Below are 26,113 nucleotides of genomic sequence, written 5' to 3' on the forward strand. Positions count from 1 at the left end.
GCCCCGTGGGATTCCCTGCTTGCCGAGACGCAGGGACTTTGCTCTTCACCGGCGCTTCTCGGCTGGGCGCCTGCGGCGGTGTCCAGGCAGGGGGAGACCCACCGTGCCACCGTGCGGGCGGCCGCGGTGTTTTGTCTCTGACGTGCTGCTCTATCAGCTCTATTTAGCCAAAGAAACACTGAGAGAAAGAGAGATTTCCTGTGTTTCGAAGGAGATGTTTGGAGTAATAAAGCATATTCCTCTGTGTGCTCTGCAGCCTGAATGCAAAGCCGCCCCGGGCGCCGGCCCCTGCTCCCCTTCGCTGCCCCGCACGACGAGACGGCGCCTTCGCTCCCCATGACCCCCGGCTTGCACACGTGTGTGTTAACGTGCACAGAGCTCTGCGTGGATCCACGCGTTAACATGTGCAGAACTCTGCACGGAGCCACATGTTAACACGCGCATTGCTCTGCAGAGATCCACATGGATCCGTGGATTAACATGTGCAGAGCTCAACACAGATCCGTGGGTTAACATGCAGAGAGCTCTGCACGGATCCGCATGGATCTGCATGTTAACATGCGTAGAGTTCCACACGGGCTCGTGCGTTAGCAAGCCGAGAGCTCATAGAATCATAGAATGGGTAAGGTTGGAAGGGACCTCTCGAGGTCACCTAGTCCAACCCCTGCACACGCAGGGTCACCTGGAGCACGTGGCACAGGACTGCGTCCAAGCGGGTTTGAAGATCTCCAGAGAAGGAGACTCCACAACCTCAAAGCTCTGCACCGATCTGCATGGATCCATGCATTAACACACACACACAATTCTGCATGGATCTGCGCGTTAACATGTGCAGAGCTCCACATGGATCTGTGCGTTAATGCGCGCAGAGCTCCACACGGATCCGCGCATTAGCATGTGCAGAGCTCTGCATGGATTCGCATGGATCCATGCGTTAACACACACAGAGCTCTGCACAGATCCGCACATTAGTGTGCGCAGAGCTCCACAGGGATCCACATGTTAACACGTGCACGAAAACCGACCTCGGTGCACGAGCACCAAGTCTTGGCGCCGGGACAGCCGCGCTGCTCTGTTGTGTAAGAAACCGGAGCAGCCGGAGAAAGTTCATCCTTCCCCGGATTCTGCTGAGCCACATGCGGCAGGTCGGGACCTCGGCAGGGGAGGTGACAGAGCGGCAGGCGCCGGCAGTCAATAAATCTGCCAAAGGCCTTGAGCTGCTCAAGAAACACATTTTTAAAGAGCGTAAACAAGCGGGGCAGGAGCTGGGGACAGGATCTGGGGACAGGATCTGGGGACAGGATGCTGGCACCGCGGGAGCGGGCGGGGGGCAGGATGTCCCGAGCTGCTGCCGCATCCAGGGGTTAACAGAGCCGCAATTCCCATGGGAAGGGCAGGGGGCGGCTCCGCCGTGTCCGACACCCCCAACCCACAGCGGCTCCCGCAGCTCAGAGGGCCCTTCCCATCAGCAAAGGTCAAGGCGCTGCTGCTCTTCCATCCACGGAGGCAGTTGGAGCCAAACATGCAGTAAAAACGTATTTGAGATGGGCGGAACAGGGGGCACCCATTTCAAGTTAAGCATTTAAAACTTGCCATTTAACAGCAACAACAACAACAACAACTTCTTCTTCTTAGTATTATTATTATTATTTTATTATTACTATTATTGTGGAATGTCCTTCTCTGGAGATCTTCCAAACCCGCCTGGATGCCACCCTGTGCCCCTGCTTTGGGTGTCCCTGCCGGAGCAGAGGGCTGGACTAGATGATCTCTGGAGGTCCCTTCCAACCTCAACCATCCTGTGATTCTGTGATTACTAACATTATTATTATCATTATCATTATCATTAGTAGTATTATTATTTTAACCCTGCTGTTGCATCTGCAGCTCCCCGCACCATAATTCATAGACCCCAAGGCCAGAGCGGCTGCAGATCACCCTGTCCCGCTGTGTAACTGCACCTCGTGCCTCCACACGGAGCTGGCACGGGATCCTCGGAGCCTTTTCACTCCTCCCCTTGCTGCTTCCGGCACCTCCCACCGTTACCTGTTCCCAGAGCAGCTTCCTGGAGCGCCCTCCAAGCAGGGCCCCGCGGGCCGAGCCGGAACTCGCCCGGTGCCCGTTCCTGTTCCTCACCTGGTGCCCGTTCCTGCTCCTCACCCGGTGTCCGTTCCTGTTCCTCGCCTGGTGCCCGTTCCTGCTCCTCACCTGGTTCCCGTTCCTGCTCCTCACCCGGTGTCCGTTCCTGCTCCTCACCTGGTTCCCATTCCTGGCCCTTGCCCAGTGCCCATTCCCATTCCTCACCCGGTTCCCATTCCCGGCCCTCATCCCTTGCCCGTTCCCGCTCCTGGCCCAATTCCCATTCCCGCTCCTCACCCAATATCCATTCCTGGCCCTCGCCTGGTTCCCGTTCCTCACCCCATGCCCATTCCTGCTCCTTGTCCAGTTCCAGTTCCCGTTCCTCGCCCGGTTCCCATTCCCGGCCCTCATCCCTTGCCCGTTCCCGCTCCTGGCCCAATTCCCATTCCCACTCCTCACCCAATATCCATTCCTGGCCCTCGCCTGGTTCCCGTTCCTCACCCCACGCCCATTCCTGCTCCTTGTCCAGTTCCCGTTCCCGTTCCTCGCCCGGTTCCCATTCCCACTCCTCGCCCACCTGCAAACACATTTTCTTTTTAAAGCAGCAAGGAACAGGCGCTCACCGTTTTTTGTTTTATTATTCTAAATAAAAACCACACTTTGTGCTGAACAATGGAGTATAAAAGAACCCGATGTACAACGATTTTAGACATCTACTATCCGGGGGGGAAAGTTTACAAAATATACAAAACTTTACAGCAAATAGATAGTAAACACTTAAATATTAGGAGGTCAGTACCTACTATTAACTTAACGGAAACGTTGACAGCGACTCAACTCGGTTTCTTCCTTCTCCTTAATTATTTGGAGAGACCTGGATCCGGTGAGAAAGGGGAGAACAAACCCAAAACTGGATTTTAAAGGAAAACTTTATTTTTTTTAACAGAAAAGGAGATTTTTTTGTGTTTGCTGAACGCGGTGGGGAGCACCCAGGGCCGAGGGCTGCCCCTGCCGCATCCCGAGGATCCGGGAGCAGGAGCTGGAGCCGGTGAGGTAGGAATTCTGGGTCGCCCCCGACTCTGCGGAACGGGAGCTGCTTCCCGCGGGATGCGGCCGCTTCCTGCCGCTGCGGGCGGCGCTCGGCCTCTCCGGCCGTCCTGGATTCGGGATTAAGCCCGGCAGCTCCTCAGCCCATCCCGCGCTCCGGGGCTTTTGCTTTCCCGACCCGTGCACGGCCGGGGGCTCCCTCGGCCCGGCCGCGATTCGGTGTCAAAGTTTCTCTTTTTGGTTCACGTGCACAAAAGGCTTCACAGCTTGGCCAGGGCCCCGCGCAGCCGCCTCCGGAGCAGCCCCGGAGGTCGGGAAAGGCCTCGGGAGACCCTGGAGCTACCCCGGAGCCACCCGGGCAGCAGGACCAGGAGGGAAGGGGCAGAACCCAAGGAGCCCCTCGGGAACCGCTGCCACCTCTCCACGGCACGGCGCATCCCCAGCATCTTATTATTATTATTATTAAACCACTGGGTTGGAGAAGGTTCCATGGAGCAGTTGGAGATCCCTGTGGATGCCCAGCAGCCCCGAGCCCAGTTTGGGAAGCGCCAACCCGGACACCCCCGCGCCCTCCTGCCCGGCCCCGTCTCCTCTTGTAAACATATTCCAGGCACCAAAGCGCGCGGCTGGGCCGGCATTCCCGGCTGGCCTCCCCCTCGCGGGTGTTCACCCGGCTTGTGGACAGGCCGCAGGAACAGCCGCATTCCCAGCTGGCTCCCGCCTTCCGAGCCGCGCGGGGAGCAGGACGGCCCTCTCCGAAGCAGAGCGGAGCCGGAGAGGGCGGAGGCCGCGAGTGCCATGGGATGCCGAGCGGGAATGCCGTGCGGATCCGAGCCCGTGATCCTCGCGGCGCCCCGGGGAGGTAGGTAGGAACCACGAGTGTTCCCGTCCTCGTTTTACAGACGAGGAAACTGAGGCAAAGAGGTGAAGTGACTTGCCCAAGGCCACAGCGGAGCGGGGGGCAGAGACCCCGGGAATTCCTAGCTCGGGAGCCGCGTGTCCGGCTGCTCCTCCGCACAGGGCGGCCCCTCCGGAGCGGCGGGATCACTTCCAGCAGGAACTCGTGCAGGGTTTGCACATCACTAGCTTGGGTTTCTAACAGTGTTTCCGTAAAGAAGCGCGGGAGCCTGACGGAGCGCCCGGAGCCCCACGCGCTTCCCGGCTGTGAGGTAGTTTGAGGTCCCCGAGGGCGGCTCCGGAGCGCTCCGTCCTCTCCGCCCCGTGGCAGAAGGATGCGGGAGACGCCGATCCCGTCCTTCCCAGTGCAAACGCTCCCGGGATGCGCAGGCAGTGGCCGCAGGAGCCACGCGGGACCATTCCTGCAAAAACAACTTCCGAAGGGGCAGAGCGGGCCGGCTCCCCTGCCCTCTCCAGGGATTCTCCGGAGCGCCCTTGGCTCCAACACCCACCTCCCTCCTTCCCAGCAGCCGCCCCCTCTGCTCGGGCTGCTCCGAGAGGCAGCGACTCCTCCGCGTCCCCCCTTCCGCAACGGGGAACCGGGAGGCTCCGGCTGGGAATCGCACGCGCTGCTCGCTCGGCCCTCGGCGGCAGAGCAGGAATTTCCAGGCCAATCCCAGGCCACAGGCCGTGCCCGTGTCCACGGCGGCAGCAGAGCCCGGCAGTGCTCGCGACGAGTCCGTTCTCTTGTCCTTTTTAAGTTATTTTCCGAGTCCGGCACTGCCTCGCTCTGCCCCGAGGTCAGGGCTCACTATCGCAGCAGCAGCAGTTCGCGGAGGGTTGGCCTGGGCAAACAGGTAAAAGGGTTAAAAACCGCAACGAAAAACAAACCTAGATGGAAAACCTAGTGAGAAACGCTAAGAAGACACAACTCGACGTCCCCTAACAGCAGAGGTAAGTAAACACGACAGACTTCTGGGGTGATGTGGCGTACGTGCTGTTCATTTGTACAATGCCAGTGAGAAACACCTTCCTAAGGCCCCGAAACCCAAAGGAATAAACGAGGAGGATTCCATCCGGGACGTCGGAGCGTTCGCTAAACCAAACGCCGCTTTCCCCCAGCCTCTGCAATCCGCATTTGCTCCGTCGCCGCTGCCGGCCCCATCAGCTGTCCGTGTTTTTCTCGGCCTCTTTGGAATGGATAACGTACATGAAAGTCTGCTCGATGGTGAAGTCGGGGGGCAGGCTGCCCTTGTGCACGCCCACGTGCTTGCTCATGAGGTTGAGCGTGGAGCTGTAGTGGCCGCACACGGTGCAGCGGTACATGAGGGCGCCCGCGTGGGTCCGCAGGTGGCACTTGATGGTGGAGCGCCCGCGGAAGAACTTGTGGCACACCTTGCACTGGTAGGGCTTCTCGCCGGTGTGGATGCGCCGGTGGTAGTTGAACTCGCTGGTGTGCGCGAACCGCTTGCCGCACACCTTGCAGCTGTACTTGCTGTTGCCCGGCTGGCTCGGCAGGGCCGCGTCCTCGCTCAGGAATTCCTCCGGGAGCTTCCTCTTCTGCAGGCCCTGCGGCTGGAGCCGCTCGCCGAAGCCGGCGCGCGCGTCCAGGCTGCCGCCGCACTTGTGCTGGCTCACGTGGTAGCGATAGGCCGCCTCCAGCTTGAAGCTCTGCCCGCAGAAGTGGCACCGGAAAACGGCCTCCTCGGCGCTCCGGTGCACGGCCAGGTGCTTCTCCAGGAGGTGCCGCTCCACGAAGCTGTTGGCGCACACGGAGCAGGAGAACACGGAGACGCCCACGTGGGCCAGCGCGTGCCACAGGAGGCTGCAGAGGCTGAGGTGCCGCTGGTCGCACACGCCGCACGTTTGGCTCTTCACGTTCACGTGCTCCAGGACGTGGCTGCGCACAGCGTGGAAATCCCTGGCCAAGGGCTTCCCACAGGCAGCGCACGCCAGCTCCGAGCCGGCTCCCGCCGGGAACGCGGCGCCCTTCCCCGGCAGCAGGTCGCTGGGGTGGACGACGACGTTGTGGTCGGACACCCCTTCCCGTCGGTGCAGCGTCAGCTGCCACTGCGTGAAGAACTTGGTCTCACACATGTCACAGGAGAAGAGAAAGATCCCGATGTGGGACAAAACGTGAGTGACCCTGGAATTGCGGTCCTGGAAGTGGGTCTCGCAGACCTTGCAGTTCCCCGTGAGCAGGTCCACGTGCTCCCGCGCGTGCTGCCGGATCAGCTGGATGTTGGGCTCCAGGATCTTCTTGCACACCTGGCAGGGCATGGCCTTGCTGTCCCTGCTGTCGCTCTCGAAGGCCAGCTCCTCCTCGCTGTCGTCGCTCAGCTCAATAACCTCTTCCGCGGGGCCCAGCTCCTCGCTGGCATCTTCGAAATGCAGCTCGTCCTCCCCCAGGTCCTCCAGCCGGAGCTCGTCCATGTGCCCGAATCCCGGCTCTTTGGAGTGGTCGCTGTTGCTGGGACACGAATTGCTCCCCATGGAGATGTCCAGGGAGGCGTCGGCCGCAAAGAAGCCGCCCTTGCCGTAGTCGCCGTTGCTCTGGACTTTGAACTGCTGGCAGGAGCCCGGGGCGCTTTGGAGGACAACGTTGACGGCGCCCAGGCCGGGCTGGGCGGCCACGCTCGTGGCAGGAACAAACTGCCCCTGTTCCGCTTCCTGCTCCATCTTCGGAGGCTGCTGAAGCACGAGGGGAAGAGTCTGGCCGGCTTCATTCCCGGGATTCCGGTCGTCCTCTTTGTAGCCGCCTGCCACCTCTCCAGGCAGGACGTAACTCCGTTCCGAGGCAAAGGGCTCCCTGCCGCTCCGCATCTCCTCCAGGGAATGTTTCTGCTCCGAGGCGCTGCCCGGGGCGCCCGCGGCCAGCGCCGGCTGCCTGGGGATGGCCGAGCCCTCCAGGTCGGGGAACGTGGAGTGGCAGGCGCGCAGCAGGTCCTCCATGCCCAGCCGCTCGGCCACCTCGTAGATGACGCCCACGTTGATGAGGTCCGTGAAGAGCTCCGAGGTGTACACGAAGCTGAGGATCTTCTCGAAGTTGGCCGGCGTGATGAAGTCCACCACGTAGGTGCGGGCAGCGTCCAGCCCCGTGTTCAGGAAGAGGTTCTGGAAGTAGCCGGCGGCGCAGGCCAGCACGGCCTTGTGCGCCGCGAAGGAGCGTGTCCCCACCAGGATGGTGACGTCGCACATGGTCTCCGACAGCCGGCACTTGTTGAGCTCCTTCAGCAGGTTGTTGGGGTGGTTGGTGCTGTGCAGCTTGATCCTCATGCCCATCTTAGCAGCTGCTCAAGGGGCCCTCTCCTGGTCGGCTTCCTCTTCACGCATTCATGGGCTGCGGGAGCAGGAGGCGCGCAGCATCCAGCACCTGGCAGGGCAAGGGGCTCTGGAGAGAGGAGAAGGGGAAAATGAGAACAGGAGACGCTGGAAGGAGAACGGGAACAGACACAGGGACATCGTCCTAACCTGGGAAGAAACATCCTGCAAATTTCACACTTCCCTAACAAGCAACGGGGAAACAGCAGAGCCGCTCCGGTGGAGAAGGGTTCAAACCTCTCCTGTAGTTTCCAAGGCCGATTCCGCAGGGGAAGGATGTGAAAAGGTGAACCAAAAAGCCTCTCACTCTGCCAATAAAGGCCTGGCCAATAAAGGCCTGAAGTCCCCAGCTCTAGGCAGGCAGGAACACGGGTCCTTCTGGAACCATGGGATAACCCTGCTACGGGATATGGAACGGCCTCCTGCATCTTGGGCAGTTTTGCCTCCGGGTCTCTGCTTTGCGGGCAGCTTCACCCGCTATTTCCATGTCAGATTCCTCCTGTATCCCACACATTAACTTGCCTTTTCCAGTCAGGCCTTCACTTTGGATTCTCCACAACGTGCCAGCGCCTTCAGCTCCCGTGGGATTTCTCCTCCCTGTGCAAACGCCTTTCGGGCCACTTTTACCCAGGAATTTGTACAGGATTCCCAGGCCAGCACTAGGCACTTGGCTAATGACACCTGCACTTCCCAACCGGGCAATTCCTTCCAGCTTGTCCAACTTGGTCACCCTCTCCCATTTACACAAGCACTTCCAGGCTGGCTCACGGCCAGCTCCAACACTTTGGGAAAACAACGTTAAAATAAATAAATAAAAACACCCCAAAATACCTTTAGAAAAGCTGAGTTTGGTGGAAAGCTCCGCTTTAACGGTCCCATTTTGGCAGAGCAGTTTCCCTACCGAGGCAGCGATTCAGGGCAGAGGGGGCTCGTCCCGAGTGCCGTGAACCCGGCGGCTTTGACCCCCCGAGGCTCATTTCAACATCGGGAGCCGTATGCCAAATTTACCCAATAACATCCCTAATCCTCTTCCTCTCCTCCACCTGCAGTGAAGCGTTTCCATGGCACTAACAGCAAACCAGGACCTTCAGCCCTGCAACCCGATCCCGACTTTTTTAGGACACGTTCAAAAGGGAGGAAAAAGGCCCCGGAGCGCGAGGGCAGCCTGGGGAGCCCTGGGGGCCCCTTGTGCTCCTGCTTCTCGGCAGGGTGATCCCTGCCCGCTCCAGAGGCTCCAGGGGGAGGATGAGGCTCCAGGGGGAGGATGGAGACCCCCGGGGTGGGGGGGATGGCAGGGGGACCCCCCCGGCGTTTCCCGCGTGCGGCGTTTTCTGCCATAGAGCCATGGGCCGGGGTTAGGGATGGATGAGGGAGGGAAGAAGGGGGAAAGGGGAAGGTTGGAGGGTGGGATGGAGGTGCCGGACTGGGGGGGAGGGCAGTTAATTAATAGCCCCCAGGTGGTGGTGGGGGTGCTCCAAGCCCAGACAGGGGACACCAAGGATGGGGACAAGGGTGAGGGGGGACAGGGGCTGTGAGGGGCCTTGGAGGGGAAATTGGGGGAGCCGTGGGGGGCAGCGAGTCCCCCCCGGGTCCGTAACGGAGCCGATGGGGGGGGCACGAGGGAGCCCTGGAAGGAATCACGGCGCGGGGGGGGGGGGGGCAGCGGCCGGCGCGGGGGGTCTCTGATGGGACTCGGGGAGGGGGAGGCGGCGTGGGGAGCCGGGGATGGGGCGCAGGGATCGGGATGGGGGGGCGGCCCCACGGGGCTGAGGCGGGGGGAAGCTCCACGGAGGGGGGGGGCTCTGAGAGGAGCGCGGGGCGGGGGGTCTCTGAAGCCGCCGCGAGGGGCGCGGGGCGTCCCGGCGCGGGGGGGGGGTCCCGGCGGGGCGCGGGGGGTCCCGGGGGTGGGCGGGGGGCGCGGGGGGCCCGGCGCTCCCTTACCCGCCCGGCGCCGGCACCATCGCCGCTCGCTGCACACAAAGGCTCCGCCCCGCCCCCCGCCCGCCCGCGCCGGCCCCGCCGGCGCCGCCCGCACCACAGCGCCGCCCCGCGGGCCGGAGGGGAGCAGCGGCGCCGCCCGCCCCGGGCGGAGCTGGCGGGGACCCTTTGGGGACACGCGTGGGGGCAGCTCCGTGTCCAGCCCCGTGTCCTCCCCGCTTGTCCCTGCTCCCCCGCACACAGTCGCAGACACAGACGTGCCGGGATTTCAGTGTATTTGGGGGAGGAATTGGGTGGGGGGGGCGGCATGAGCAGGGCCAGGCCCGGGGTGGCGCGGCCCGGCCCGGCCCCGGCGGCTCCCACGACGTCCCTGAAGCGGCTCCGCGGCTCCCGGCGGCGGCGGGCGGGGGGTCCGTCCCGTCGGGCCGCAGCTCAGCGCGGCTCGGCGTCGTCGGGGGCGGCCCGGCGCACCCCGCCGGGGGTCCCTGCGGAGCGAGGGGCTGGTGGGCGCCGGTCCCGGTGCCGGCAGCGGCTCCGGTGCCGGCAGCGCCCAGGCTTCCCCCACACCGCTGCCCCCCGCCCTACCGGGCTCCGCCGCTCGCCTGCCCATGAGCCCCACGAAGAAGTCGTGCATGTCCCCTGCAGAGAGACCCGCGTGAGCGCGGCCGCGGGGGCCGGCCAAGGAGGGGGACGGGGGGGTCCCGACTTACGCTTCTGGGCGGTCCCGAGCGCTCCGCGACCTGCAAGACACAGAGGCGCCGGCGTCGGGGGTCGGTTCGACCAGGCCCCCCGGTCCATGTGCCCCCCCCGCCTCCGCCCCCTCGCCCGCTCACCGGGCTCCTCCGCTCGCAGGCGCTGCAGGAGGGCGGCGGCGCAGGCGGCCCCGGCGCTGCCGGGGGGTGTCCGGGGCGGTGGGGCGGGACCGGAGACCCTCTGCGGGCAGGAGGCCGCGTGAGAGCAGGACTCCCCGGACCCCCCTCCCCGGCTGGGCCGAGCCTCCTACCTGTGCGGGGAGCGGGGGGCCGGCGGCGGCGGCGGGGCCCGGCCGCAGCGCCAGGCACAGCAGCAGGGACAGCAGCAGCAGGCAGCTCCTCATGGCGGGGGCGGCGGTCATCCCCCACGGGTGCGGTGTCCCCTTGTCCCCACGGCCCTGTGACCATCCGCACCCCCGTGTCCCTGCATCCCTGTATCCCCACAACCTCCTGTATCTGTCTCTCTCCTGTATCCTCATGTCCTTCCATCTCTGTATCCCTGCATCACTGTCACCCCATCTCTGTGTCCCCACATCCCCGTTTTCCTTCTGCATCCCCTGTCCTCGTGTCCTGTGTCCCCCACTTCCTCCGTCCCCGAGTCACAATGTCTTATGTCTCCATGTCCCTATGTCCCCATGTCATTGAATGTCTTTTCGCACCTCCCTGTCCCCACATCTCGAATCCCTCTGTCCCCGTGTTCCCTTGTCTGTGCATCCCGGTGTCTCCCCACTCCACGTTCCCGTGTCCCCGCGAGGACCGGCTCCGGGAGCAGGAGCCGCCCCGGGACGGGGCCCTCCCGACTCTGAGGTGCTCCCGGGCCGGCGGCACCGGGGACGCCGTCGGGCGCCGCCGTCGGGAGCGGCAGCAGGAGAGGTCGGGGCGGCGGGAGCAGGCACGGGGCAGGCGGCCCCTCCCTGGTATCAACGGCGGGACGGGCCGTTTCCCGGGAGCACCAGAAGAGCCTCGGATGGGCGATGCGTCACGCGTGGGGACCGCCTGGCCAGCGGCAACGGCCACGCGAGCTCTCACTGGGAGACACGCGTGACTCGCCCCCCTCTTCCCCCGGCTGCCAGAGCCCACGGCCCCAAAAAGCAGTGGTGCCGCGACCCTCTCCGCCCCGCGCCGTCCCCGCGCGGTCCCCCGTCCCCGCGGCTGCCCGCCCCAAAGCCGGGGCCGCCCTATACCTGCGCCCCGGCGGCTCCGCGGCGAGACGAGGCGGCCGCGACGACTCCGCAGCTCGGCGCGCACCGCGGCCTTAAATAAGGGGCTCGTCCCGGCGGGGGGGCCGCGGAGCCGCCAATGGGGGCGGGCGGGAGCGGGGCCGGCACCCCCGGCGCAGCCACCGTCACGCGCGCGCCCACGCCGGGCCGGGCGGGCAGACCCCGGCCCCCGCGGCCCCGCGCCCACGGGGTGGGGGGGCACAGCCGCCCGAGGCATGGCTGCCCCCCTGCACCACGCACTGCTGCACACGCGTGTGCCCTGGGCACCGATGCGGGCACTCCTCCATGCACACACGCATGCACACGCTTGCATGAGCCAGGCAGCGCCCGGCAGCCCCTCCGCGACCAGCTGGGGCCACGCTGGGGGGGTGCAGGCCCCGCGGGCCCCTCTGTGCTGCAGCAATGGGGGGCCCCATGGTTGGCGCGTGCAGGATGGAGCAGGGAGAGACGGGGATGGGCAGCAACAGGGAGGAGGGAGCTGGGGGCTGCCGGTGGGGGGCCAAGCACGCAGGGCCCGCGGCTGGGCCGCATCTGCAGAGCCACCGACGGTAATTAAGTCGGAGCTGGGCCAGCAATGGCCTAATTAATTAATAACACCTACTTGTGCGATGCCAAGCGCCAGGCAGGCGCGAAGCGCGTGGTGCCCCGGGCTGCGCTGGGCTTGTTTACGGCTCTCGCCCCTTTTGGTGCACGGCCGAGGGGTGCCGGCGTGTCGGGGAGCGGGGAGAGCACCCACGCGGCAGAAGCACGTGTGGACCTTGGCCCTAGCGATGCCATGAGCATGCACAGCCCGCACGTGTGGTCCCGGTGCGTACACACCCCATATGTAGACATGCGTGCCCCACAAGTGTGCACACACCATCCTGGTGCGTGCACAACCCACACACAGATGTGCACACCGCACACACATGCACATGTGGCACTGTGCATGCACGCCCCACAAACGAGCATGCACGTCCCCCAATCTCCCCCGCAAGTGCATGTGCAGCCGCCCACAGGGACACGCACGCCCCACACATGCCCCCACACACCCAGTGCCCTGGTACGCACGCAGACATGTGCGCCCGCACACGAGGAGCTGCACGCTCGCTCCGGTGCCCACCTGGGACTGCCTTGCCTTGCCGGGGACGTGTCAGCGCGCCGAGCGAGCAGGGTGACGTGTGGGGACAAGGAAAACAAAACCCTCATCGGGAGCGTGATGAGTGCAGCGGAGTGACGGCACGGGGGGCCGTGGGGCGGCCGGGCTGGGGTGCGGGGGGCGGCAGCAGCGGCAGTGCTGCAGCTGCGCGCGGAGGAGCTGAGCAGGGCCACGGCCACCCTGGCACCCCCCAGCTGCGGCCCGGCCGCTGAGGGGGCGCGGGGGGGGGCTCCGCATTGAGCTGGGGCTGAGGAGGGGGTCCTGCACTGGGGGTGCTGCAGGGGGAGGCGGGGAGGGCAGCGGGGCGCTGCGCGGCGCGGGCTCGGCCACGGCTCCTGCGGCACTTGGGGAAAAACGGCTGCAATTTGGGGCCTTTCCGCTCGCTGCAGTCAGGTGGCTGGCGGGGGGGCCTGGGGGGGCTCCCTGCCCACGGCTCCCGCAGCAGCGTCGGCCCCGGAGCAGGATTCCCCGCGCGCCCGGGTTGCTGCTGCCTGCAGGGGGGTGCTGGGGGTCCCAGCGCAGCGTCGCGCTCACACCATGGCACCGGCCAAGCTCTGTTTAATGGGCGCGCAGCAGCGGCGCGGGGCGCGTGCGGGGGCCGGGGCGGGGCTCAGTGCACCAGCACCTCCATCTTGTGGCTGCCCTTCTTCTTGCAGACGGGGCCGTCGCGGCCGCCTTGGGCCGACGCCACCACGGTGACGGCCACGTCGCCCTTGGGGAAGCGCGTGGAGAACCTGGGGGGGCGGAGCCCTGAGCGGGGGGGGGGGCGGGACACGCCTTGCCACGCCCTGCCCCTCCCTGTCCAATGAGCTGCCTGGGCGGCGCCCCCCTGCTCCTCCCCCTCCAATCAGCACCACTGGCCGGTGCCCCACCCTCCCTTCCCCGCCACAATCCACAGCCCCACCCCCTCAAGCTCCGCCCCGATTATAGCCCCGCCCCCAAGAGAGCTGACCAGGCACCCCACCCCTACAAGCCCCGCCCTATCGTAGCCCCGCCCCCAGGAGAGCTGCCCAGGAGCCCCGCCCCTGCAAACCCCACCCCCACAATCCCATCCCTGCAAGCCCCGCCCCTGATCATAGCCCCGCCCCCAGCAGTGCATCCCAACACACCCCGCCCCCGATCATAGCCCCACGGCAAACAGATCAGCCCAGACACCCCACCCCTACAAGCCCCGCCCCATTTTAGCTCCGCCTCCAGATCGTAGCCCCGCCCCCAGGAGAGCCGCCCAGGAGCCCCGCCCCTGCAAACCCCACCCCCAGGGGACCCACCCATCAATCGCACCCCTGCAAGCCCCGCCCCTGAACACAGCCCCGCCCCAAACATAGCCCCACCCCCTCGTGCTGGCCCCGCCCCCGCCGCTGGCCCCGCCCCTACTGGTCGGCGATGTGCAGCGGCAGCCCCTGCGCCGTGGCCTCGAGCAGGGTCTGGTGCAGCCGCGTCACCAGCTCGATGAGGTGCTCGCTCACCAGCAGGAAGTCGCCCTTGGCGCCCCCGGCCGCGCTCTGCGGGGACAGGGGCTGAGCGCCACCGCCCCGGCCCCCGCGTCCCCGCCGTGTCCCCTCCCCGGGTACCTCCTTGAGGTGCAGCGCCAGGAAGCCGTCGGAGAAGCGGGTGACGGAGACGCTGCGGATGTCGCCCAGGCTCAGCACGGTCTTGGGCTGGGCGCCCTTGGGCTCGGCCAGCACCAGGTGCTCGGTGGTGAGGAGCAGCAGCCGCGGCACTGTCTGCGCGACAGCGCGTCAGCGTGGCCCCCCGGCGCCCCGCGCGCCCCCCAGCCCGGCACCCACCTTGCCGCTGCCGCGGTGCACCTTGCGCACGGCCTCGGCCATCACGAGCTTGTCCTTGGCCACCGCGTGCAGCTTGTGGTACTTGGGGTTCTGCTGCAGCCCCAGGTACTCACCCTGGAAGGGCTGGGGCAGGCTGGACGGGGTGGGGGGGGTGAGCTGCAGAGTCCCCCCCAGGCACCCACCCTCCCTGACGGCTCTGTGCATCCGTCTCCTGCCGTGCACCCGCCTCCTGCATGCACCCAACTGTCCCCATGCACCCAACTGTCCCCATGCACCCAACTGTCCCCGTGCACCCATTTCCCCCCCATGGACCCAACTGTCCCCATGCACCCAACTGTTGCCATGCACTCAACTGTCCCCATGCACCCATTTACCCCTTGTGCACCGACTTCCCCTCCGTGCACCCATTTTCCATCCCGTGCACCTTCCCCGCTGTGCACCCACTTCCTCCTCGTGCACCCATTTTCTCCCCATGCACCCACTTCCCCACCATGCACCCACCTCCCCCTGTGCCCTTGCTTCCCCCTGCGCCCCCCCGGCTGTCCCCAGCCCGGTGGGTGTCACCTCTTGGGGTACAGCGCCTTCTTGTCCTTGAAGAGCTCGCTGGCGCAGAGCTTGGCCTGCAGCAGGGCCTGACGCTGCGGCGTCAGCTGCTCCCGGTACTTCTTGCACTGCAGGGACGGGGGGGACATGATGCCATCGGGTGCCACCAAGTCCCCACCGCCCCTGCCACCCCCAGCACCCACCTTCCAGCGGTGGAAGATGTCCCGCAGCTCCTGGTTGGCCTTGGCCAGGAAGCCATAGGGCGCCGCGGGCCAGGTCCGGTCCATGACCGCCAGCGGCGGGAGGTTGTTTCGCAGCCCCAGCAGGAACCGCTGCACCTGGGCGGCACGGAGGCGTCGGGCACCGCGGAGGCATCGGGCATCGCGGAGGCGTCGGGCACCGCAGGGAGCCCCGGGCGCTGCGGGGAGCCCCGAGAGCTGCCGCGCGGCCCCGGTGCCCTGCGCTCACCAGTCGCCGGTAGATGAAGTTGGCCAGGCAGGCGCTGGCTCCGGAGCGGAAATACTTCTTGTAGGCCCTGCGGACCTGCGGCGGGAGCGGCCGTCGGCGGGGACAGTGGGGACGCGCACGGGCACCGGCGCGGAGGGAGGGCGGCCCCGGCCCGACAGCGTGGGCAGGGCGAGACAGAGCGCGACAGAGTGGAGGGACAGCAGGGCAGAGCGCGGCAGGACGGCGTGGGTGGCACCGTTACCTGGTGCCCTCGCCAGTAGGCGCCGATGGTGCTGGCGGCCCGATGGCGGCGGCGCTGGATCTTCAGCTCCCGCAGGAGCCTGCGGGACTGCGGAGGAAGGAGGAGCCCGGAGGAGCCCCGAGCGGGAGGGTCCCAGCCCCACCAGCACGGAGAGCGGGAGCAGCATTGGGAACACCAACATGGATAGGGAGAAACCCCAGGACACACAGGGAGGCCCAAGACAAACAGCGGGAACGCCGACGCTCACAGAGGGGAACACCAACACTCATAGTGGGGAAGTCCAACACTCATAGTGGGAATGGAGCAGAGGAGAAGAAAAGCAGGAGAGGAGGAAGGAAGGATGGAAGGAGCCGGGCCGGGCGGCACCGGAGCTCCGCGGGGCTGGCCCAGGGTCCCCACTCACCTTCCAGCCCCGCGCATAGGCCTGGAGGAGCAGCGCCGAGCGCCGCATCTGCTGGTAACGGTGCTGTTGCTGCGGGGGGAGAGAGGGGTGAGCGGGGACCCCTGCAACAGGGCACCCCACGGCATCCCGACATGCGGGGGCTCCCCACGGCAGCGGGACACCCCGCGCCTGGCCAGTGCCGCGGGCATGGGGCTGCAGGGGCGCAGACGAGCCCTCCCCGGGCGCGGGGGGCACCGGCCGTCGGAGGAGCCGGTGGCGGCGGGGCCCCCGTTACCGCGTGGCCGCGGAACCAGGCGGCGATGAGGATCTGGCTCTTGCGCATGAGCTGGAAGTGCTTGCGGCAGCGCCAGCCGCGCACGGCCGCCTGGATGAGCGTGGCCAGCTGGGCCACGCGCTCCTGCCGCCGCCGCTCCAGGTCGAAGAGCTGCCGAGAGCCGGGAATTGGGTACGGACTGGGGCCATGGCGGGGCTGCCCCTTCCTGGCCCCCCGGGCCGCCTCCGGACTCACGGTGCGTGGCGAGCGGATGAAGACCTTGCTGTGCCCGTACGCCAGCTCCTCTGGTGGCACCGGCAGCTCCGACAGCAGCGTCTCCACCCCGGCCCTGCACCGCAGCGGCAGGGATGCGGGGCCGTCAGTGCAGCCGGTGCCGTGAGGCCGGGCAGCAGCAGCTTGTGCGCGCCATGGCCCCCTGGGTACCTCCTCCCTCATGCACCTCCTTCCCCCATGCACTGCACCCCCTCGTGCCCCATGGCCCCCTGTGCACCGTGGCCACCCACGCACGTCCTTCCCCCATGCGCCGCGTCCCCTCGTGCCCCATGTCCCCTCTTGCCCCATGTCCCCTCATGCCCCATGTCCCCCATGCACCGTGTCCCCTCGTGCAGCCCCCCTCGCCACCGCACCTCTCGCCGCCCGCCCAGCGCGGCCACGTCTTGGCGCAGAGCATCTTGTAGCGCTCCAGGAAGGGCCCGTACTGCTGGCGGAAGGCATAGCCGGCGCGGCGCACGCGCACGTTCTCCAGCAGCCCCAGGTAGCGGATCTGCGCCAGCACCAGCTCCGGGGTGAACGCCATGGGCGCCTTGCTCTCGTTGGGCTTGATGCACCTGGGCGGGACGGCGGGCGCGGGCTGGCAGTGGACGCGGGCGCCGGGCGCCCACCGCGGCCCCACGGCTCCTACCTGATGTAGTTGGGGTTCTTGGAGTAGAGGTTGCGCATGAGCGTGGCCACCGACGCCTTGACCTGGGAGCCGGCCGTGGGCGGCAGCTTGAGCGAGGCCTTGAGGGGGTCGCCCTCAGGGAAGAGCCCGCGCAGCAGCGGGTGCCGCGCCGCCCACATGGCCTGCGACAGGTCGCGGAACAGCAGATCCGTGTTCTTCTCCACAAAGCCCGACACGTCGTAGGCGACCTGGGATGGATGGGGTGTCAGCGGGGCTGAGGGATGTCCCGCGTGTCCCCCGGCACATTCCCCACCTTCCCGGCGTAGTGGTGGATGCGGAAGCAGCGGGGCGGCAGGCTGGTGTCGTGCAGGCGTCGGGCGCTCTGCGTGTTGCGGCTCTCGTAGCGCCCGTGGCTGCCACACGCCTGGTCCAGCTTGCCCAGGAGGGTGTCAGCATTGACGGCGCCGGGGCGCAGACACTCCTCGTCCAGCATGGCCAGGATCCCGCGGGAGCCCTGTGGCGAGCGCTCCGTCGGCACCGCTGCTCCGCACCGGGACGCCCACGTGGATATGGACATGGATACGGGCAGCTCCGCGCGGGAGCACGAAGCCACTCACGTTCTCAATGAGGTCACAGATGATGCTGTTGTCAAAAAACTCCACCGGGCTCCACTGGATGCCCTGGGAGCAGAGAGGGGGTCAGAGCCGCGGCCGTGGGGCAGGAAGCGGCGCCGTCAGGAGCCCCCCGCCGCCTTCCTGCTATTGAGGCGCGGAAGGGCCACGCGCCGCAGCCGGCACCTCGCGCACGTATTCCTCCTGCTCCTCCTTGAGCGTGAGCAGGATGAAGACCTGCTGCAGCTTCTCGTTGCAGTAGTTGATGACGAACTGCTCGAAGCCGTTGTCCTGCGGTGGGACAGGATGGTCACGGCTGGTTAGAGCCTCATGGCGCTGTCCCCCGGCCCCGGTCCCCGCTCACCTGGAAGATCTCGAAGCCGTAGATGTCCAGGACGCCCATGACCTTCCTCTGCTGGCCCGGCTTCACCTGGATGCTGCCGTTGATGCGGGTCACCAGCCAGTCGAAGAGGCGGCTGTAGATGTTCTTGGCCAGTGCGTCCCGCACGTAGTAGCCCTGAGGTGCAGAGGACACGTGGGGCTGGGCCCGGCGGGGAGGGCGGTGGCAGAGGGCACATCCCGTCCCCATCCCCGTCCCCGCGCACCTGGGCCACGCTGAGGCTGGTGAGCACGGCCTCGTCGCGCGCCCGCACGGTGCGCGAGCAGAGCGCCCGCTCCAGCGCGCCGGGCTCCAGCTGCAGCAGCTCGCAGATCTCCTCCAGCTCTGCACGGACAGCAGCGGCGCTGGGGCCGGGTGGGGGCCAAGTGCAGCCCCTGCGCCGTCCCCATGTCCCCGTGTCCCCCACCTTGCGGCTCGGCGATGCTGCAGGCCTCCATGCCGCTGGCCTGGAAGCTGCCGCTGAGCTGCACGTTGCCCAGCTTGAGCACCACGGCCGTCACCTCCAGCAGCGCCGACACCTCGGCAGGCGAGAAGCCGATGACTCCCATGGCGTCCTGGGGACAGGGACTGGGTCAGATGGGATCAGGGAAGGACAGGACAGGATGAGGGCGGCAGTGGCCCCTGGCACCTGCACAGCGCGGAAGTTGGCCGCGTCGTCCACGCCGGGCAGGCTGCAGCTCTCGCGGTTGAGGTAGCCATAGTGGCGGCAGTCCTGGCGCAGCCGCAGCCGCTCTGGGGGGGGGGACGGGGGGGTACGGGGCTCAGCAGGGCCCCCTTGCCCCCCGGTCCCCCCCAGCCCTGGCACCTACTGAGCAGCTCGGCCGAGGCGCCCGCGAGCAGCTGGTAGAAGATGTGGAAGTTCCTCTCGCCCCGCGCATGCCGCACGACGCGCGATTTCTCCAGCAGGTCTGTGGGGACGGGGGTCAGCGCAGCGGCCGACCCGGGACCCCCCCGGAGCCCCCCCGGGCCGTGGGGGCGCTCACAGTTGCTGATGACGCCTCCCAGGGGCTCTCCCTTGAAGTCGAAGGCCACGTCCATGTACTTGCCCTGCGGAGGGGAGCGGGTCAGGGCAGCCCCGGCAGGGTCCGGCCCTGCTGCTCCCCCGCTGCCGCACTCACGAATCGGGAGGAATTGTCGTTGCGGACGGTCTTGGCATTGCCGAAGGCTGTGGGAGGAAGAGGAGGAGGATGACAAGGGAGCCGCCGCGGAGGGGTCTGGGGCAGCCGCGCGGATCCCCTGCCTCGGTGCTCACCCTCCAGCACGGGGTTGGATTGCAGCAGCTGCTCCTTCACCTTGGTCACCTCCTCGCCCTTGCCGCACACGGCCGCGACGTAGGACATCACCAGCTTGCTGGCCTCTGCGGGGAGGCCGTGTCAGCGCTGGGGGGGCCGCCCTGCCGCCCGCGGCCCGCCGGCCCCAGCGCTACCTGTCTTGCCAGAGCCGCTCTCGCCCGTGATGAGGATGCACTGGTCGCGGTCACGGTCACGCAGCGAGCGGTACGCGTCGTCCGCGATGGCGTAACTGCACCCGGGGGCGGAGAGGGGCTGGGGGGGGACGTGGAGACCCTGCGCGGCCCCCGCTGGGCCCCGCAGCCCCAGTGCCCCAGGGGGTGATTCCCCCCGCGCTCACATGTGGGGTTTCAGCGCAAAGAAGCTGCCATCGTGGTACTGCTGCACCGTCTCGGCGGTGTAGATGGGCAGCGGGCGGTAGGGGTTCACCGAGATCACCACGTCGCCGATGTAGGTCTGCCGCGGCGGTGGGGACGAGCCGGTACGCGCGGGGCCACAGCGAGCCAAGGCCACCCCCTGCATCCTCCGTTTCCCCACCCGAACCCCTCTTCATCCTCCGTCTCCCCATGCCCAACCCCTGCAGCTCCGTCCTCCCCATGTCGGTCCCAGGAGCCTTCCTCATGACCCCCATCCCACCCACTGCTTCCCCCCATCTCCCCATCCCAACCCCTCTACATCCCCCATTTCCCCTCCCACCCCAGGTGCCATCTCCATCCCCTGTGCCCTCGTGTCCCTGTCCCCAACCCCTATACCCCCATTCCTTGCACCCCTCACTCCCCCGCCACCCGCCCGGCCTGTGCCCTGGCCCCACTGCCCACGTAGATGTCCTCGTTCCGGAATCGCTCCTGCAGGGCACGGAGCAGCGACTCCTCCGTGAGCGGGTCCAGCAGCACCAGGTCTCCGACGGCGGCAGCATCCAGCCGCGAGGCCGACACGTCCATGGCTACGGGCGGCAGGAGGGAGCTGCAGCCGCAGCAAGGACACGGCTCTGCCCTTCGCCCCGGACGCCTGGGCCCTCAGCAGCCCCTTTCCCGCTGGTACAGGCCAGGATGCGAGTGCCAAGGCCAGCGTATGGGGCAGGGGAGACGGGGCCAGGACGCAGCCCAGAGCCAGGAGGACACAGCTGGGACTGTCCCCACTGCGGGAGCTGGTGGCTCTGGGACCGCAGGGTGCTCCCTTTGCCCACAGATGCCCGCAGGGCAGGGACAGTCCCGTTCGTTGGGGGGACCCTGGCGCCTGGGGGGGGCAGCAGAATGGCACTGTGGCAGGCGGGAAGCCCGGGGGCCGACCAGGAAGCCGGGACACCTGCAACCCTATTCTTGCAGCACGGATGGATCCAGGATCCGCTTCCTCCCTCCTTCCTGGTCGGGGGAGGCGGCGGGGGAGCCGGCCAGGGCGCTGCCGCCCCCGGGCGCTGCCACCCGCCACCCTCCCTCGGCTGCCTGGCACCGGGTGCCCGGGTACCCTCCGACCTTCACCCCGCTCCCGGTGCGGGGCTGTAAACCCGGCCCCGCCGGCCGCCGCCCGGGGAAAGGTCGGCACGAGCCGGCGCGGCCGCGGGACGGAGCGGGGCCGCCGGGCGCCCCCCGCCGCCCCGGGCGGCCGCGCGGAGCCCCCGCTCCGCCGCGGAGGGAGCAGCGGGGCGGGAGCCCCCGCGCAGCCCCGGGCCCCGCTCCCCTTCCCGCCGCCGCGCCCGGTGCTGGCGGCGCGGGCGCCCCCCGGGCCGGGGGCTCCGTTGCGTGGCCGGGCCGGGGTGTCGCGGGCAGAGCCGGGGGGGTGCAACGTGTCCGGCCTCGAGCGAGGGGCTCCGCCACTCACCTCCCTCGGCGGCGGCAGCTCCCGGAGTGGCTGCAGCTGGGGCTGCCCCGGAGCCTCGGCCCGGCCCAGCCCCACGGCCCGGCCCCACGCGGGGGGTGGGGGGCAGAAGGGCCCTCCCCCGGGCAAGGGCAGCCCCACGGAGGCCGCTCGCACACGGGGACACCGGGAGGGACCGGGGCGGGGATGGGGGATGCGGCGCCGCCGCCCGCCCCGTCGCGGGACCCCCCCGCCGCGGCGGGGAGCAGGAAGGAGCGGGTAGAGCTCCCGGGCAAACAAAGGCGCTTCCCGGCAGGAGCTTCCTCACGGGAACGGGGCAAGGTGCAGGGCGGGCACCTGCCTTCCCCCGCGGCGCTGCCACCTCCCGGGGGAGCCCGGTGGGTGCTGCCGCTGTCCCCATCCTGCCACCCGCTCCCCCTTGTCCCACAGGGCCCCGCACCCTGCAGCCCACAGCGGGCCGGATAAACGAGGCCTCCTCTATTACAAAATGCACTTTTATTACAAAAATAACATTCTTCAAGCCGTGTTAAGCAAGGCAGGCAGAGGAGTGGCAGCACGGGCAGCCAAGGCGGCAGGGCCGCACCGTCCCGGCCCGAGGAGGCCCCCCGGCCCCAGCAGGGACACGGAGAGGAGGAGGAGGCCGCCCTGGGTGGGAAGGCTGCAGGAGGCAGTTTTATTGCTAGGAAGTTGCATAGACAGGGGGGTCCCCTCCCCGCTTGTGCCGCCGTGGGGCCGAGGAGCCGCCCCTGCCCCAGCATGGGGAGGAGCAGATACAATCAGGGTCCCTGTGGGGACCGCGGGGGACGGGACCCACAAGCACAGGGCGCTCGGGGGCTCCACAGCTGCTTGGCTGGGGGCAGAGACCCCAGGAGCAGCCCCGGAGGGCACGAAACAGCACCAGGGCGGCCGGCACCCACAAGGGGTTCGGGCACCCACGAGGGTTTTGGGGGACCCCCCGGGTCTTCAGTCAGCGCTAGCACCAAGAGCGGCGGCTCCGGGCGCCCCAGGCCGTCCCGCTGAGCACGTAGGCGCTGCGCGGCCAGGTCCAAAGGTCCTCGCGTGCTCGTGTCATCACCCCTGTGCGGCACCCGCGCCCGAGATGCTCAATTACCTTCTGCACCCTGTGGGCAGCGACATTCCCACCGGAGCGGGGGCGCGCGGAGCCGGGCGGGCACCTCTGCTCACAGGAGGTGCCCGGGGGCCACAGCTGGGTCCCCTCCCGGCTCTGCAGTGGCCCAGCTCGAGATGGGAGCCCCGAGCAGCAGCTCTGCCCCAAGCAGCTGACCTCAATCCGTGTCCAGGTGATTGTGGGACAGGGAGAAACTCCCGGGATCCCTATCGAAGGGGTCATCATCCTCCTCCTCGTCGTCGTCCTCAAAGAGCTGCTCCTCAAGGAAGGCGCCGCCCAGGCCGTACTCCTGCTCGTGGACGGAGACCTCGTTCGGGGTGAGATGGGGGGCTCCCCCCACGAAGTCAGCAAACCTGGAAGCAGCCATGGAATGGCCCGTGGGGCCACGGAACGGCCCGTGGGGCCCGGATCCGTGCGCAGGGAGAACTTACCGCTTGGGAGACTGGATGCGGGAGACGGCGGCCCAGGCAGAGAAGTCGGGGCTGCTGCAGAAGCGCCGCAGCTCCTCGAGCGCCCGGCGCGTCTCCGCCTCGCCCTGCGCCCGGTACTCCTCCTCGGTAAGCAGGCGCGGGGGGCTCGGGCCCAGCCGGGCGCTCCGCACCCTCCTGCGGGCAGAGCAGCTCCGATCACCGCCCGCAGCCGGGCCGGGTCACCCGCGAGCGCTAGCGTGGGAGCGGTTTGTCCTTGTGGCCTCGGCGCCCGCTCCGAGGGGACTCCCGGGAGCCCAGGGCAGAGGGGATCCCAGCAGGAATTGCTGGTCCTGCCACTCGGGAGCGGCAGCCCTCACCCGTAGGCAGCCCAGGCCCAGCGCAGGGGGTAGTCCAGGTTCTTGCTGCAGACGGCGGCGACCACGACAGCCAGGGCCACAGGGCGGATCTGGATGCCCGAGTAGACGAGCAGCAGCCCCAGGAGCTGCAGGCTCCAGGAGAGCAGCGTGATGCTGCGCTCGTTCTCCAGCGGGCCGTAGCGGTAGCACACGCCGAAGCTCACGAGGCCCACGAGCAACAGGTAGCCTGTGGGAGCAGGGACGCTGCGTGGGGACACTCAGGCAGTGTCACCAGCCCTTCTGGGCAGCGCCAGGGCGGGATCTGGGGTCCCAAGGAGGGCAGGAAGCCCCGGCGGTTTCCCCGGCCCGGCCACGCTCACCCAGGAGGTACTGCCAGTAGGAGCTGCAGATCTCGCGGAGGTTCTTGAAGACCAGCTGGAGGAGGTAGAGGGAGAAGGACCAGCCTCCCACCAGCAGGAGGTAAACGGGGCTTTTCTAGGAAGGGAGATGGGAGAATCGGCACCCGCAGAATACTTCTCCCCACACACCAAGCCCGGCAAGGTTGTGTTCACCCTTGTGGGGGTGGAAGGGGCTGTTCCGCTGCGGTCCCTCACCTTGGGCATGGCCTTGGCCATCACGTAGATGAGGATGAGCAGCGAGGCCAGCAGGCCAACACTGATGCCAGCCGAGTAGAAGAAGAGCTGGCTCCTGCAGAGGTCACACACACACGTACGAGGGTCTTGTACAGCTCCCCAGGAGCCAAAGGGAGCCCCAACAGCCGGAGGCATCAGGAAGGCAGCCGGGAAGCCGGGGGGACAACGTTCCTCACCTGCTCAGCATGTCCCCGCAGAAGAACAGCAGGAGGCCCAGGAAGAAAACCAGGAAGAGCTTCGGATCAAACCCTGCAAAGGGAGCGAGTCCGGCTGAGACATCCCAGCGCGGCGCCCTGGGACCTCCCTTCCCACATTTTACACCCCTCTTTTTGCCCCTCTTTCCAGCAAAGGGCCGACCCCGCCGGCACTCGAGCTGCCCCCCATTCCCTTGCGCAGGGCCAGACCCGCGTTCCGGGACGCACATCGGAAGAGGACGACGCAGTACGTGGTGCCTGTCTCCAGCAGCTCCACCTTGAGGCAGGTTTTGTTGCTGTAGAGATCCACGTCGATGCGGGTGTCATTCAGCTTCTCCTTCAGGAAGGAGGAGAGGAAGTTCCACATGTTGAACTTCTCCAGCTCTTTGAGCTCCTCCTCGCTGTCCACCTGGATGACTCGGATCATCCTGCTGCTGTTGATCCGGATCTGGGAAGGGGAGGGAAGCCGTGGCTGCTGGAAAGGCAGGAGGTTCATCCCGCTACAGCCCGACAAGGGCTGCCCTCCTGCTCGCACCTGCATCCTGGTCCAGATGTCGTGCCACTGCGGGACCCGCGTGTTGGTGTAGCAGAAGCGGCGTGATGCCGACTGGTTGCACGTCCGGCCCTCCCAGAGTGAGAAAACTGCCTCCTTGGCATCTTTGCAGAGGAGAAGAAAGAGAATTTAGCAACACAAATAAAACACACAGTGATGATTCCTGCCCGCTTCAACACGAGTGACCTCCCACCAGCGCACAGCAGGCCCCTTCGCTTTGCAGTTCATTACAGCCCAGGAGAGAAAATGAAGTCCTTTTCCTTGGAATTTCCCTTCGAATGGATCTACTGGCCGCTTCCTTCCCGGCTGCCGGGACAAGCAGATTCCCCTGCCCTATTCCTCACTCCAGAGCCCAAAGGACGGAATCCAGGGCTGCCCCCGGCACCAGGGGAGGCTCCAGGACGCCCCGAGGCCCCCGCTCCCTCCCCAGGCCCCGCTGCGGCCCCAGCCCCTCCCGTCACGCGTGGCCGGAGGCATCACCGCTGCTCCTAGTGACGTAACGCGGCCGCCTCGTGACATTGCCGGCCCCCTCCCGCCCCTTCCCCGCGCACCCGCGGCCCCGAGCGGCGGCGGCAGCAGCAGGAGCAGCCCCAGAAGCCGCCAGCGCTGCCCGGCCGCCGCTTTCATGCCTCCCGCCATAGCCGCGGCGCCGACTTCCGCTTCCGCCACCCTCCCTAGCAACCGCTGGGCTGGGCCAGCGGGCAGCCAACGGGAGCACAGGGTCTGCGTGACGTCACGCGCGGCGCTGGCGCAAGGAGCCTATCGGGAGGGCGCTCTGGCCGCATGCGCGTGCGTTCCGCACGGCCCCGCCCACCGCCGTATTGATTGACTGCGTTCGCAGCCTATCAGAGCAACGCGGGCAGGAACCAGCCTTGATAACACCCCCGTAACCAAGGTGACGGGCGAGGTTTTCCCTCTACCCAACGGCCGGCGGCGCCCGTAGCAACCGCAAGGCCCGCCCCAGCAACGACTGCGACAGGCAGGTCGGTCAGCCTATCAGAGCGCGGAGCCGCTCCCGCCCCTCGCGCCTGATTGACAGGCGCCCCCACCTATCAGGAGGCCCCCACGCGTGTTGGCGCGGGGCCGCGGCACGCGTGGGCCGCGGAGCTGGCGGGGCCACGGCGCGCGGGGCCGGCAGTGGTTAAGGCCGGGGCCGCTGTCCCGGCGCGTCCACAGCCGCTTTGTGCCCGCGCCCACGCGGGGCCGCCCCGGCCCCCCGAGCACAAGGCGCTTTTCTTCGGCGCCCGCCGCGGCCCGCGGGGCGCCCGGGTCCTGCAGCAGGGCCGGGAGCTCCCCCAGGCCGGGGAAGGGCGGCTTGGGGGAGCGGCGCCTGCCGGACGCCTGGGCCCCTCGGGGTCTGGCGACGGGCTGGGCGTCCCCCCCGCCTCCCTCCGCGGTTCGTGGGCGGCGGAGCCGGGAAGCGGCGCGGCCGTGGGCGGAGGATGTGCGTCAGCCGGAGGCCCTGGGAACGGCCCCGCCGCGCCGGACGCCGGGGTCTGCGGGGCGGGGGAGGGGCTCCGCGTGGGCGGAGGGCGACGTCGAGGGGCCCTTCGGGGGAACCGGGGGTGCAGGAGGCCCGCGGCAGCCCTGGAGGGATGCGGGAGCCGGACAGCGCCCGGCCCGTTGGGGGCTCGGGCCGCGGGGCCCCTCCCGGGCCAGGCGGGAGCGGGGGCGGCTGGAGCTCTGCCAGGCGCCGGGGCCGGCGGTATAAATAG

At 67.7% G+C, this 26,113-nt stretch overlaps 4 protein-coding genes across 4 annotated transcripts; all 4 read right to left on the minus strand.

Annotated features, from left to right (window-relative positions):
• Positions 1-5,187: 5,187 nt before the first annotated feature.
• ZBTB39 (zinc finger and BTB domain containing 39) lies at positions 5,188-7,409 on the minus strand. The gene has a single exon (XM_088538393.1). The coding sequence runs from the start codon at positions 7,303-7,305 to the stop codon at positions 5,188-5,190; it is 2,118 nt and encodes a 705-aa protein (XP_088394519.1). The 5' UTR covers positions 7,306-7,409.
• A 2,305-nt stretch (positions 7,410-9,714) lies between these two features.
• On the minus strand, positions 9,715-10,396 carry TAC3 (tachykinin precursor 3). Its single transcript, XM_088538387.1, has 4 exons — positions 10,340-10,396; positions 9,993-10,137; positions 9,850-9,921; positions 9,715-9,767 (listed from the first exon to the last, which is right to left on the minus strand). The coding sequence occupies exons 1-4, from the start codon at positions 10,394-10,396 to the stop codon at positions 9,715-9,717; spliced, it is 327 nt and encodes a 108-aa protein (XP_088394513.1).
• A 2,579-nt stretch (positions 10,397-12,975) lies between these two features.
• MYO1A (myosin IA) lies at positions 12,976-20,229 on the minus strand. Its single transcript, XM_088538388.1, has 27 exons — positions 20,107-20,229; positions 19,629-19,744; positions 19,426-19,520; positions 19,252-19,356; positions 19,118-19,164; positions 18,983-19,046; positions 18,809-18,907; positions 18,628-18,731; positions 18,406-18,553; positions 18,205-18,323; positions 17,964-18,116; positions 17,786-17,890; positions 17,606-17,668; positions 17,302-17,502; positions 17,010-17,236; positions 16,735-16,935; positions 16,343-16,436; positions 16,109-16,258; positions 15,835-15,903; positions 15,432-15,518; positions 15,191-15,265; positions 14,926-15,060; positions 14,744-14,850; positions 14,180-14,312; positions 13,964-14,116; positions 13,767-13,894; positions 12,976-13,126 (listed from the first exon to the last, which is right to left on the minus strand). The coding sequence occupies exons 1-27, from the start codon at positions 20,227-20,229 to the stop codon at positions 13,003-13,005; spliced, it is 3,225 nt and encodes a 1,074-aa protein (XP_088394514.1). The 3' UTR covers positions 12,976-13,002.
• Positions 20,230-22,389: 2,160 nt separating this feature from the next.
• On the minus strand, positions 22,390-25,037 carry NEMP1 (nuclear envelope integral membrane protein 1). Its single transcript, XM_088538389.1, has 9 exons — positions 24,950-25,037; positions 24,381-24,502; positions 24,074-24,293; positions 23,828-23,900; positions 23,613-23,706; positions 23,379-23,493; positions 23,020-23,245; positions 22,664-22,837; positions 22,390-22,585 (listed from the first exon to the last, which is right to left on the minus strand). Exons 1-9 carry the CDS (start codon positions 25,035-25,037, stop codon positions 22,390-22,392), a joined length of 1,308 nt encoding a protein of 435 aa, XP_088394515.1.
• Between the last annotated feature and the right edge of the window lie 1,076 nt (positions 25,038-26,113).

Source organism: Tinamus guttatus, unplaced genomic scaffold, assembly GCF_059628265.1.
Source record: "Tinamus guttatus ecotype Peru unplaced genomic scaffold, ASM5962826v1 Tinamus_guttatus_pri_ptg001067l, whole genome shotgun sequence".
Lineage (NCBI taxonomy): Eukaryota > Metazoa > Chordata > Aves > Tinamiformes > Tinamidae > Tinamus > Tinamus guttatus.

Excerpts from the sequence above, each read along its gene's own strand:
- TAC3 (XM_088538387.1), bottom strand. The coding sequence starts at position 10,396 with ATGACCGCCGCCCCCGCCATGAGGAGCTGCCTGCTGCTGCTGTCCCTG. Across the intron at positions 10,138-10,339 it reads TGCTGTCCCTGCTGCTGTGC|CGCCTGCGAGCGGAGGAGCC; the intron begins CTGGCGCTGCGG and ends GCCCTCCTGCAG. Across the intron at positions 9,922-9,992 it reads GCTCGGGACCGCCCAGAAGC|GGGACATGCACGACTTCTTC; the intron begins GTAAGTCGGGAC and ends GTCTCTCTGCAG.
- ZBTB39 (XM_088538393.1), bottom strand. The coding sequence starts at position 7,305 with ATGGGCATGAGGATCAAGCTGCACAGCACCAACCACCCCAACAACCTG.
- NEMP1 (XM_088538389.1), bottom strand. The coding sequence starts at position 25,037 with ATGGCGGGAGGCATGAAAGCGGCGGCCGGGCAGCGCTGGCGGCTTCTG. Across the intron at positions 23,246-23,378 it reads CTACTGGCAGTACCTCCTGG|GCTACCTGTTGCTCGTGGGC; the intron begins GTGAGCGTGGCC and ends CTGCTCCCACAG. Across the intron at positions 22,586-22,663 it reads CGCATCCAGTCTCCCAAGCG|GTTTGCTGACTTCGTGGGGG; the intron begins GTAAGTTCTCCC and ends GGCTGCTTCCAG.
- MYO1A (XM_088538388.1), bottom strand. The coding sequence starts at position 20,229 with ATGGACGTGTCGGCCTCGCGGCTGGATGCTGCCGCCGTCGGAGACCTG. Across the intron at positions 19,357-19,425 it reads GAGCGGCTCTGGCAAGACAG|AGGCCAGCAAGCTGGTGATG; the intron begins GTAGCGCTGGGG and ends GCCTCCCCGCAG. Across the intron at positions 13,895-13,963 it reads TGGCGCTGCACCTCAAGGAG|AGCGCGGCCGGGGGCGCCAA; the intron begins GTACCCGGGGAG and ends CTGTCCCCGCAG.